At 30.7% G+C, this 13,678-nt stretch overlaps 1 protein-coding gene across 7 annotated transcripts in view; it reads right to left on the bottom strand.

Moving 5' to 3' along the window:
- Positions 1 to 4,386: 4,386 nt before the first annotated feature.
- The window catches only part of LOC143223014 (retinol dehydrogenase 11-like), a 45,372-nt gene continuing 36,080 nt past the window's right edge, over positions 4,387 to 13,678 (bottom strand). For 6 of the 7 annotated variants that reach the window (XM_076450365.1, XM_076450358.1, XM_076450359.1 and 3 more), the window contains 4 exons: positions 12,965 to 13,123; positions 11,528 to 11,647; positions 10,474 to 10,681; positions 4,387 to 7,504 (listed from right to left, as the gene is read on the bottom strand). In XM_076450365.1, coding sequence (XP_076306480.1) covers positions 7,402 to 7,504; positions 10,474 to 10,681; positions 11,528 to 11,647; positions 12,965 to 13,123 — 590 coding nt within the window. In that variant the 3' untranslated portion in view covers positions 4,387 to 7,401. Of the gene's footprint in view, positions 7,505 to 9,119; positions 9,152 to 10,473; positions 10,682 to 11,527; positions 11,648 to 12,964; positions 13,124 to 13,678 lie in introns of all 7 variants that reach the window. The other variant, XM_076450361.1, reaches the window with a different exon arrangement.

The raw sequence follows: 13,678 nt of genomic DNA, 5'->3' as shown, positions 1-13,678 counted from the left end.
ATAGTATAAATGTATTCAAGTTATTTATATAAATTCAATTTTATATAAAGTTATAATTCAATTTATTTATATAAAACTGATTAGTAGATAAGACATTTGCTACTATGAGGAGGCAAAGCTCAATTGCAGTCTACTCAGGCATGAATTTCCGCTTGTAGCTCTTGCGTTTGTGGACTGTCTCAGGGCATTCTCGTTTAATGCTCCAGCAGTAATCTGCCATCATATGTTTGTCCCATCTCCCTTGGTAACGCTCTTCCATGGTCTTGAGGTCCTGATGGAACCGCTCGCCTTGCTCGTCACTTACAGCTCCTGGGTTCTCAGGGAATCTATCAAGATGACTGTACAGGTAATGGAGTTTGACACTCACGTTACATCCAAGATCGCGAAAAGCTGACAACATATTCGCTACAAAAGTTTCATAGTTGTCAGCTTTTTTATTACCGAGAAAGTTTGCCATCACCGCCACAAATGAAAGCCATGCAGTCCTTTCCTTGTCGTTCATCTTTCTGGCAAATTCTTGATCATGCACAAGTGCACGAATCTGTGGTCCATCAAAACACCTGCCTTGATCTTCTCGAAGGACAAACCAGGGAGCACAGAAAATATGTGTTGGAAGCATTCACCGTCAGTATTCAACGCCTTTATAAACTGTTTCATCAAGCCCAGCTTGATATGGAGAGGAGGAAATATGATCTTTTCTCGACTGACAATTGGATCGTTGACAATATTTGGCATACCTGCCTTCAGAGTCTCACGTATGGGCCACTCCTTCTGGTTCCAGTGCTTTTCTCGAGCTCGGCTGTCCCACATGCAAAGATAGCAGGGATACTTTGTAAATCCTCTTTGTTGACCTAAGAGGAAAGTAACCATTTTGAGGTCCACACAAATTGTCCAGTTGTGCTCGTGGTATTTTAGTAGGTCAATCACAGTCTTAATGTCATTATATTCCTCTCGTAAATACACAGAGTGTCCAATTGGAACAGCTGCATAGACATTGTCATTATGAAGTAGAATGCACTTCAAACTTTGCTTAGAACAATCTAGAAATAATCGCCAGTCATTTGGATGGTATACTGGCATCCCTAATTCCTGGAGAAGACCTGAGATATTATGACAATAAACAAACATATTCTCCTCTGTAAAAAATGGCACAAAAGTCTGCTCCCGATTTCGGAAGTATGACACTTTAGTTGTATGGCTCATCTGATTCTTTTCTTGCATCCTGGAAGCTAACACTTCAGCTGCATTTTTGAAGAGACCCAAATCACGCACAAGGTCATTCAACTCTGGCTGGCTAAACTGTTGAGGAGTTAATGACTGTGGGGTCTCATAAGAAGGATCGCCAGATTCTGAAAGTATTTCTTGAGTTTCATCAGCAGTCTCTTGCTCTTGGTCACTACCCACATCTTCAGATGGAAGAAATCCTTTAAAACTGGGATTGGGAGCTCATCAGAGTGCAGAGTAGGTCGGATTGCTGAGGGGATACTAGGATATGAGATTTTGTGTCTGTTTTTCTTGCCAATGCCCTTTGTATTGACCAGACAAAAATAGCAGTCAGTTGTGTGGTTCATCGGTTCTCGCCAGGTCATGGAAATCCCGAAAGGTAAACCCTTACGTTTCCCTTTTGTCCAGTCACGCAGCATTTTCTCGCAGTTATGACACACAATATGTGGGGCCCATTTCTTGTCTTGGTCACCAAGAGCAAGTCCCAAAGTACGCTTTATAAGCACGCCTCAGAAACGATGTTATATTACGCCTTTGACGAATAAGCGTGAAGCATCCACAAATATAACAGAAAGCGTCCGGCTTGTTCTCACATTGACGTCTCCTTGTAGCCATGATCAGATCTGAAACAAAATCTAAACAATTTTAATATCTCTGTTGATAACATAAACGTGTAAGTAATTAACACGTTTCCTGCGATGGGACCCACCGGTGACTCACTATTGTCTTACCTTTAACTAAGTTGCAGGCTAGAGACAAATGTAACGACAACCTCACGTTATCATAGCTCATGCAGCACTGAAGCTGTCAGATGTACAAGAGCATCGCAGCAGTTGCCGGTTTGCCAATATAGGCATCGCAGGAAACGTGTTAATTTGACCACAAAAGGCTAGAATGAAAAACTTAAAATTGCATTAAAACTAGAGCATGTAGAGCTGAACCGTTTTCATATTTGAATTTAGCAGGTCACAAAGGGTAAGAATGAGTAAAAAAATCTTATGCAACTGAGATTTCGAAAAAATTTGTTGACCTGTGTTATCTAATTACAGTGTAATTTGTTGTTCTTTTTTACGATAGCACTTAAACAATACATATATTTGAAGTGTCTAAATATGAAAATGTTTACCAACTATGTTCAAACTTTGAAAAAAATGGGCTCGGTAGCCTCTATGGTTAAAATTTTTTGGGATAAAATATTATATGCTTTCAAGTCGGTAACAAATGAAACAACATATAATTAAACATCGTAGGTAAGAGTAAAAGGCCCTGTACATATTTTGAGGATCAGATATTAATCGTTGTCATGACTGGTTATCTATATGATCATCTAATTAAGAATACCCTTCTTTTATTTGCAGGATCTCATTTTGTTTACCTTTTGGCTATTACTTCCTGTTACACTTTCTATGTGTGTTTTACAAATGGCAGAGGCAAGTTAAAGTAATAGTAGTAGAGAAACCACGTTATGTTTAGTATATTCCTTTTTATAATATTAGTTACGTTATCGTTACAATATTTCTATCTATCATTGTGTTCATGGCACACCTACCAAGGTTATTGCAACCATCTCTAATTTTGAACTATTGACTATAGAGAACATGGCTAGTCGGTATAATACTCCCACTCACACTAACAACGATTATGATGCACGAACAGTTTAAGTTGCGTGGAATATTATATGGTATTACATAAGTTCCAACCCAGCTCCTAAATCCAAATTTTTACAATACCGCACTCCAAGTAGCACTGCAGTATGTTTGCAAACTCACACCACTAGAAATCCTGTTTTGATACCCATGGTGGGCAGAGCACAGATAGCCAATTGTGTAGCTTTTGCTTAATTCCAAAAACAAAACTTTACCACAGGGCCAACTTTCATGACATAAATAGAATAGCAATGTTTTTTTGAACGATTCTGTTAAGTTAATAACCACAAGGTGTTTTGCTGTACTATCCATACTGTTCTGTTATAAACTAAACAATAAAGTTTTATAGTAATTTATCTCAGATTTCAATAACAAAATTTACCTGTGGAGATATTTAATTAGCTTCTATTGAACATAAGATGTTGTTAGTAGTATTATGTAAAGTTCTGCCTATAGTGATGCCACTTTCATCAAAGAACATTAAATTTATGACAGTAGATAAAGCAAACTGATGCTTTGTATTCCTTAAGCAAGGTATATACTATTTTTCTTCGATGCTTTTATTAATAATATTGGCTAGAATGTTTAACATCTATTTTTATTAGTTTTCATTCTTCATTCTTATATCATAGAGATCATTTTCCACTGTTAGTTCATTTATATATAGATTTAGAACTAAATCTTCCAAGTTTATTGAATCTTGTAAGATATTATGGGGCTTACAACCAAAACCATCACTAACAGCAAGGGCACTGAATTTATAAAGTATTGCAATTAAAACTTTCTGAGTAAAAGTTTACTTAGCTAGTTGTACTCATTGCCTTGGCAATTTTTATTTGTGATATAGACTGCTCTTATTGGAAATTAATATTAATCATTTAGATGTTTTTCTACATTTAAATGGCAGGTATTAGTGGCTTAGATAGTAAGTTATTATTATTCCATTTCATAAAAAAAATGGAACCTTCTGTTTATTTCATTATATTTCAACATCTGGTGCATAAGGGTTATTTCTCTTTGTATTATCACATCATATTAAACAAACTATGATACTGGAGGTTTAACATTTCTTTTTTTTTTGTACTTTAATAACTGATAAATATTGATGAATTTCCTTCGTATTTAAATACACTTTTATAGAAACTTGTGGGTTGTTTCATTATATCTAAATGATTATATACAGTTCCAAGTTAAAGTCTAGTTTAGAATTCTTTAGGCATTTTACACCCTCTTGCTGACAAACAACCAATTAAAAATTTAGATAATAAAAGTATGATAGTTTCTGATTGTTTCATTATATGTAAACTAACACTGGTACTTATTGTTACTTTTGTTATATTTAAGTGGTTTTAGTGGACAGTTCTCTTTAAGTTTAAAACAGGCAATGGTAGCTTCTTTTTGTTTGTTTATAATTAAATGTCAAGTGAATGCAGGTGGAACTTCTTTTTTTCATGTATACAAGTTATTATGGTGATGATTTCTCTTTTAGTAAAATAATACATCCAATAAATGCTGGTTATGTGTGTTATTTAATAGTGACTTCTGTTTCATTATAATTAAATAATTAACACATACATGATAATCTACTTATTTTTCTTTAAACACTTCTGACAGATGACACTAACATCTTTTTCAATTCATCATCAAAAGTTCATTATCATATTGATTTATTTCAATATAACTTATTTCACTCTGTCTAAATTCAACTTCCACAATACAGTGTAAAATTCTTACCACTAGTTGATCATTTTATTTCTAGCAGTCCAACAGTAAACTAGATTTTATTGTAGTTAAGTACCAAGCTACATAATGAGCTATCTATACTATGTCCTCTGTAGTATCAAAACCAAGTTTTTAGCATTATAAGCCCTCAAACTTACCACTGGAGTATATTAAATAAGGTGCTTTCATTTCAACATTGTATCTTGTTTCTTTGATTTCACCTGTAACAAATGCTACACTTATACTTCTGTAACTTAGATCCACAAATCTCTTGTTGTGGTGGAGATCCAGTGCGAGCTAGCTTGATCACTGAATAACCACAAAATAAATGACAAATTGTAAAGACACAATTTAAGACTGATAATGCAAGAAAAAATCAATTCATTGTGTACTAAATTCAAAAGGAAATTCAAACAAATCCTTCTTTAGCAATATTTAAAGGTATTGTTTTCCAACCCTCTTAGTTAATATTAAAATTTCATTTTAAATTCTGTTTACTTCAGGTTGGTTTTAATATATAACATCTGTCATGAGAGAACATAACTAAGATTTTCTCACCAGTAGTTATTCATGGAACTGAGTTAGTCATTAAAGATATCACAGCGTTTCCCATTATACAGAACTACTACAGCATGAAATATGTTATAGAGAGTAACAGTGATCATTTGTCATGGTAAACTGGGTATATATGATAATACTGGCATATGTTTTCATATGATCATTTGTCATGGTAAACTGGGTATATATGAAAATACTGGCATATGTTTTCTGTATCTAAGCAAGTTTTTGTTTTCCTAACTTGGCTAAACTTTCTTTGCTTTAGAGATTTTGCAGCTTTTGGTTGAGGTTCAGAATTAGCTGGGATTTAAGTACAAGTTTTTCAAGAGATTGTTAAAAAATTTGATGAAAATTTAAGATTTGGACTTCTTAAACTTTGATCTTAATGAAACTGAGACTTCACACTTGAGAACTTAAAATTCACCCCTCTCTCCAATTAAAAATGTACTATAATCACTGGTTTTATTGACACTAACTTTTATTTCTGCTTTATCGTTAAAATAGTGACTTCTACAATTTTATGTCCGATTCCTTTCTCTGTTTCAGATTCATGAAAATTTAAAGCTTTTACTTCATGATATATACATTAGCATTCATCAGATCTTCTATTTTTGCAAATGTTATCCATTTACTCCAAGAGAAATAAGTAAATCTTAGAACACCACACTCATAAACTTTGAAGTAGGGTGAAACAAATATTGAAGGAACTGTATGAAAAGGAGAAATTCAATAAAATTGATAACAATAAACTCTTGCTCTCCTTAGCTTTATGATACATCATTAATCCCTAAAGTTAATAATTCACTTTGCCTCATGATGAGCTGTGCTGACCTACATAACTGCATGCTATTTCAACATCTTGCATGTATACAAACACTTTTATTATGATATACTGAAATCAAATATGAACTCTTACTTGACACTTCTCTTCACAAACTTACTAATCAATGATGTTTTAATTGTTATAAAGAATAATCTTTAAAAACATTACAAAGCTGTCTTTCTATTCATTCACTGGAATTACTGCTCTGTGCTGCAACCTCAATCTGGTTTTGAAATTCTTTATTTTTTATCATTACCCATGATACCCTCTAAGAGCTCACCATTACCAACCATTACATAAAAAATCTACAGAGGTAATATTCACATAGACTGATAACCAGTACTTCAAACCATAGAGTTGTAAGAGGTTTAGCTGTCAGTTAGTAACAGTAAAATTTACATCAAGAAAGAGATAAAATTACTGTATGTAGCTAAAAGGCATCTATGGTCTCTTGTAGACAAGAGCCCTCCAACTTCCAGTCATTTCTAATTATCAAATGATAAAGAGATCACTTTAACATCACTATATCAATACATATACTTACCAGTATCAAAGAAATAAATGAAAGGTCAAGACAACTATTCTATAAGCATGTTACAAAGCGGGACTCTGCTCAAAACCAGCTTTACAAAACATACTGACCAGTATAAGAAAAGTCTGGACAGTTACTAGAGCAAAAAGAAGCAGTTTTGCCAACAGCTTACATTGGTGTAAGTGTGGAAAACTATAGAATATAATCAGTGTTCTGCTGTACAATTACTAGAGCAAAAAGAAGCAGTTTTACCAACAGCTTACATAGGTGTAAGTGTGGAAAACTATAGAATGTAATCAGTGTTCTGCTGCAAGACATCAAAAGAGATACTAGTGATCAGGAAGTTAAAGATTGTCCAGAAACCATATATGACACCATTTACATATAATGTGACATTCACATTTACAAAATTATTTCATAAACATCAGCAATGTGAAATTATATTAAATTATTATAAATCTTTAATACTGTTTCAAATTTTTATCATTCCTTTTCAAAATTTTAAATTTGAGTCACAATTGTATAGTAGTTTTTCACTTGTGTCATAAGTAATGTTGATTATTACTTTGTTGACAATATTTACATTCTACAAATTGTACAAGACCCACTTTTCATTATGTTCAATTTGCGTTATCAGAATGGTTATTTAATTTCATATTCAGTGTAATCTAAAATAGGTACAATACAACAGCTGAAAGCTCGTGCTTAAAAATACCATGACTAAAACCTGTTTATTTTCTGTACAATCATTATATTCTTCTAGTTGTATTATGGTTAAATATGTCTTATGTATAATACTATATGCTCTTTGTTTTATGATATTAAACTAACTTTGATAAATAATGGAATATTTCAAAGCATTATTATAACCTGAAAACAATATTATTGCTAGTAATTTAAGTATTCTTCAATCCCACTAAATGTTCACTCAACTCCCAAAACCTTTTTGCTGCTTCCTCATCTTGTGCTTGTTGGGCAGGTTCTGCTATCTGACAATCTCTGGACAAAAATAAACAGTAAAAATCAGTGCTTATTCTCAAGAGTGATGAACAGTTATATTACAAATAACATGTTGACCAAAGCGAAAAACAATCTCAAAATATTGTCTATAATTAAGAACAATACCTTGATAGAGCACATCAACAATCCTTTAATTTAACATGGAGATTTTAAGCTCTATTTACTTAAATTGTTAATTCTCATATAGAATATATATACAACAAAACTATTTGATTAAAAGATCATTTTTCATATAATAGTTTTTAAGTTATGAACAAACAATTACAATTAACTATATACTATAACATTTAATTATAATGATTATAACAATGCTTCTTATTTAATTAATTTTAATGAATTAAAGGTATGGTTATAAAAACAGGTATATTTGAAACATTGTGTATGTATATATGCCAATAACCATAATTATAAAATGTTCCTGTACTATTTTTCTTACTTCTTATATCTTTTAACTTTTATGCAATAAGCTAATGTGAAATTAAAGTTATTAAGAATGATTAAGAAACATATCAGTAGTTGATGCCATTAGAACATCTTTGCTTATACTTATGCAATTATTTACTTATGTGACATTAAACATTTTTACTGTATATTTTTTTCCAAAAGGAAACCCAAAATACTCAGGTTTTGAGTATATTCTAAGTGGTAGCAGCATAATGTTTGTTGGTTAACTGCTCTGGTGTAATTTAGATTTTTAAATATCAGATAACCCTATGATATTATTGTACAATTTACACAGAATTGTATAGGTACCACAGTTAGTGTTCAAGAGATGCTTTGCATAGCCACAAGACAGAATGGATTTAGTCATATCAGTTACATACTGTAGAACTTTATAATTTCAACAGTTTATTATGCTGTATTATATAAAATAATAACAGTTGATATTAAAGTAACAGAAATGAAGAATTAATATAATTGCTGTAAGTGTATTCAAAACAACGTGTTTCTAACTCAACAATGCTGTGACTGCTGAGTAAATGAAAATTCCTTTAAATGTATTTTAGTTGACATAACATTTGGCTTTAAGTGAATTTTTGCACTTTTGTTCAATTAATAATTGCAAGTGAGATTAAAGGTTTTATTTTTTTATTTATATAGTTCAGGCCTAATGTTTCAAAGATACCCATTTCATAACCACACCTTTAATTCATTAAAATTAATTAAATAAGAAGCATTGTTATAATCATTATTAATGATTATAACAATGCTTCTTATTTGATGATGCAGAAAATAGAAGACTTAACTGATGTACTTAACAAATACTTAATGCAGAAAGTAATGAAGCTAGTGGTTATGTTACAATGTTATGTAGTGGGATTTTCAATGATTTCTACATTAATAAAGGATTATTATTCTTATTAAGATCTGTAGAATTTTAAGTTTTTGTAGTTTTCTATAAATTACTGTTCTTTTCTTACATAGAAAGGTTTCTTTAGTGGCTTTTTTCCCCACTGTTTTCTAAGTATTTGCACTCTTGTTGCTGGAAATGTATATCATACTTTGTGTCCATTTTCAAAACATACAATATTACATGCTGTGTGAAAATGTTGCCTAAGGGTTGTACATGTTTCCCCAACATAATGTAATATACCTTGAGGGCACTGTTGACTTGTGTCAAGATGGCTAGAAAGTTGTAAAAGAAAAAAAAAAAAAAGAAAACATTAAAAAATTAACTATGTATTTCCTAATTTTAATTATTTCATCAAATATTAGTATACGGAGTTAGTAATATGGTAGAGAAAAAATACTTTAAAAACTTTTGTTATCCTTTTAGTAGTTTCAAGAGATTATACACATGAAGTATGAGAATTATAAGATAAAGACAAGTATTTTTATCTTTAAATGAAAACTAATTTGCATTTGATTCATTAATAGTTTGAATGTGAGAAATATTGATAGAAAAATATCATTAAGTAGAAACATTCAGTTATTAAATAATTAGTGAGTAAAAATAAGGATAAAATGGAAAATACTATTTATCATTTTCGTTTTTCTGTAATCATTCTGCTACATCTAAAATCTTGCCACACTAAATCTCAAAAACTGCTATTTTGTATTCTTATGTGGATAGGATACTAAATATAAGTTGTAAAAAACATATTAACAATGAGTTATTATTAAGTAAGCACAAAGTAGTAGAAAGAGGTTTTTAATCCTAATATTGTTGACAGCTGTCAAAAAACTAAAAAAAACAGATAAGAATATTAGGTAAAACAATTTGCTGAAAAAAGTACTATCACATACACCATACTTTTAGCAGAACATAAGTGAAATTAAACACACAATTCATTGGAAAAAAAACTTATTTTAGCAAAACCTGGAAATTTAATTAGTATATGCGAATCTATCGAGACCATTAAATGTACAAAAAACATATATTGAAATTATTAAATAAGAATAACAGACCTGATGGAAATGTTGTCAGTTGGTGAGCATGAAATTCTTTAATATGCAAATTCATCATTTGCTAAATGTATAAATAAGGGTTACTTTTGCAAAACATTACCCTCCTGAGGATGATACACCAATATAAGTTGAAACATGTAGAATGTATGAGGCTGTTTTCCAGTCTCATCAGGTTTTTATTCACTTTAATCCTGTATAGTAAGTTATTGGTATTTTATTCTAATTTTGAGTCTGGAAACTGTGTATAAAATAATCATTGTTTTTTAAAATAATTATCTTAACCATCATTATTTATGTACAAAATACTTATGATCTTTAATGAAATTTTACCAGTTTTTGAAAGGATACACTAGACATGTCAGAGTTATCACATATATTTATGTACAAGTGAAATTTGTGACTCAGTTTACTTAAATTGCACGAGCCTGTCATGAAATAGTTAAATGCAAAATGTACATCATCAACCTGCAGAAACTTTGTGCTTAACAACTTACATATACTTTGTTAGAACAATTTTGTAAACAGAGAAGCACACTAACTTGTAATAAAGTCCTGTCTGATTTTCCAGTTCCTCAGTAACAGCACAATATATTGTAGTCTGGGCTCCTTGTTCTGCTGATTTAAAAAACAGAAATCCAAACACATAAAACATCCATCCCACATAACAGTTCACTGATGTACTCAAATATCTTCCTAGCTCTGTTTGAACTGCCCCAGGATGGAGAGCATAAGCTGTCACTCCACTTCCTGTTCAAAATAAATATATTGTTGAATATTTTCTTTCTAGTTCTTTATTCATTCAACAGACTACATACAACTGAATGTTTAAAGTTAATCTCCATTAAATAACTAAGGTATTAATAACATCACATAATGACAAGAATACTGAAACAAATTAACAAGGTCAGTCAAGCAGAATAACAAATACAATTTTGTTTAATAAAAGAAATATTGAAACAGAATGACAAATACCAATATATTTTTATATCAAAAATGTAAAAATAGTAGAAAAACCATAACTATTGCCAAAGTTGACATTTAAATATACATTTGTGTAAAAGAACCCTGTGGATAAAATGGAATAATAATAATAATATCCACACTTGTAGGAAAAACACATCTGTACCCTATTCACTGGTTTAATTTACAGCAGCTACTTCCTGTGGATTATGTAAGATTAATTATAATCTAATATTTAATAATAGTGGTTTTTTAAAACTCTGTAGCAACTTAACATAAAGTGCTTACATCTTACACTCAACACACTCCTAAAATTTCTCACACAACACCCCTTCACACCAAATAAACAATGCTGTGTGCTGCAAATAAAAAATTAAATAAAACTAATTTTTCTCTACACTTTTGGGAATCAGTTTTTATTCTTATCTCAATAATACAAAATTAGGCAACCAAACAAAACATGTGGTAAAAACAATTGTCTTGTTTTTATATTAATTAGCTTTGACCAACATTTTCATTATCTATTAGGATTAAACACTCCACAAGAACTGATCTTGCTAGTTAGTGAACGTTACTTGTATTCAGAATAGCACAAGCTAAGTGGTAATACACACTTTTATCCAATATACTAACCTTGAAGCCTTTTAGCCAATTCATTTGTAAAAAGTACATTAGCTAGTTTACTCTGGTAATAGGCTGTAAAGGGGTTGAAGCAGTTTTCCAAATGTATGTCTTCAAAATGAATTTTCCCTACTGCTTAAAGAAATTTATAAACATAAGTTAATAAAACTAACTTTCAAAAAGGGCAATACAAACTCCTAACATCTACAAAATAAATATGTAAAGCATTTTTGTATAAAGCAGAATAAAGATGAATAATAGAAAATGGAAAACTGTAAACACTTCAATAAAATTTGGTCTAACATATATAAACAAATTGAAATCTTAGTACAACCAACTAGTTCTCATAGTAATACAATTAAATTAAAGTAATTAAAGTAAATTTTAATATATCACGTTCACAGAAAATATAGTATAGAAACTGGAATATTCAACATTTCATTATTATATAGTTTATCTGGTGTACAAAACCCTGTTTATAATGGCAAAAGGCTACTTTGTGTGAGCACAAAGATAAAGCAAACAACAGTATTTACATATGGTTACTTTGATACATCTCATAACAGATCCATTTTTGATATTTAAACTCAATCAAATCCAATAAATAAAACATTTAATACTATATTAAGAAGTAATTAAAAGACAGAATATCACTATGTCATTAAAGTAATCAGTAAGTGATAACTTTGGTGCAAACACTTATTTTATAGATTTTTTAGTAGCTGCATTTTAAAGCTTATAGGTTGACAAAACTTATTTTAAAATAATAATTAAAACATTTTGATTTATCTGTGTATTTACTGTTTCATTTTTGAAAATGTAGAAAACAGCATTGTTTACACTTATAAATTTTCACTCTAAAAGGTCAAAATGGATACATTTTGGCATGTATGCCAATAACATTGTGAAGACACGTTCACTTTTAAATGCCCATGCATAAAGTAGAAACTACATACAATTCAAGTAGCTAAGCTTGATAAATATGATTAAAGTATTTTCACATGATTGTACCTGATGGTTACCATACAAGTTTATTCCAAATACCTTACTAAAATCCATCTGTTGTTCATTTAGCTTCATTGGTGTAGAAAAATTAAGTCAGTACAAAGGTGAAGATCAAGTGGTAAAAGTAATATATATCTCAGTGGTTTAATGTTTCAGATTTAAACCTAACATATATATTTCTCTCATCTCCACAACAATCACAACACGCTTTCTTTAATCCACCAGGACACTGTAAAAGACTGTTAGCACCTACACACAAACTGACTTGAAGACAAAAGGCGGAAGACTTTCAAAACGTCATCCTCTACACTTGTGTCTCCACAACAGGCAGTTGCTGTTCATTCTACAAAGTTTCATCATGAATACTCTGCCTAAGCAACCTATCAAAGAATATCAAAGAATTTCTCTTTACTTTTACTTTTCTTCTAAATACTTTTTACTTACACCTATGAGCCACAGAGGAAACATTAATTATTCTTGCTGGTGCTGATTTCTTGAGACAGTCTAACAAAAGCAGAGTTAACAGAAAGTGGCCCAAATGATTCACCCCCAGCTGCATTTCAAATCCATCCTCTGTCTTCCACTGAGGACAACATGCTACACCTGAAAATTAATTACACACTACTTATTACTATTTAAATAATTACAACCTACACATATTTGCAAAATTGTATCTTACTAGCCATTTGTTGTTTTACCAGCAGGTGCTAATACACCTATTATTTAGTAGCAAATTGTTCTTATCATTACAACTATTAGTTTCCTGGCAGATATGTCCAACACAGTCAGATAATTGTGGATTTACATATACAATTATTAAATTTAGCATAGTTATAGACCATGGCCAATATACTATTTTTAGAAATGGTGTCATTGTTAAAAAGACCTATATTAGTTTTGGCAGCCATTTTAAATTATGGCTGCCAAGATCTTTTATGTCATTTAAAAATTGACAATATATCATTCAAAAATGTGATCTTTTATTTATTATAAAAACAACAAACAGTATATACAATATCTAAAACTTTGGTAAAAAGAAACTGCAAAGTCAGAAAAGTATGATAGGATACTATATAATTAATTTTTACTTCCATTTCTTGTTGATTAGGCTAATATCTTGTTATTTTTAGGTTTATGGGGGAAAATAAATAAAAACTG

Source organism: Tachypleus tridentatus, chromosome 8 (genome assembly GCF_004210375.1).
Source record: "Tachypleus tridentatus isolate NWPU-2018 chromosome 8, ASM421037v1, whole genome shotgun sequence".
Classification (NCBI taxonomy): Eukaryota; Metazoa; Arthropoda; class Merostomata; order Xiphosura; family Limulidae; genus Tachypleus; species Tachypleus tridentatus.
The sequence above is the reverse complement of the archived record's forward strand: the minus strand, read 5'-3'. Positions and strand labels throughout refer to the sequence as shown.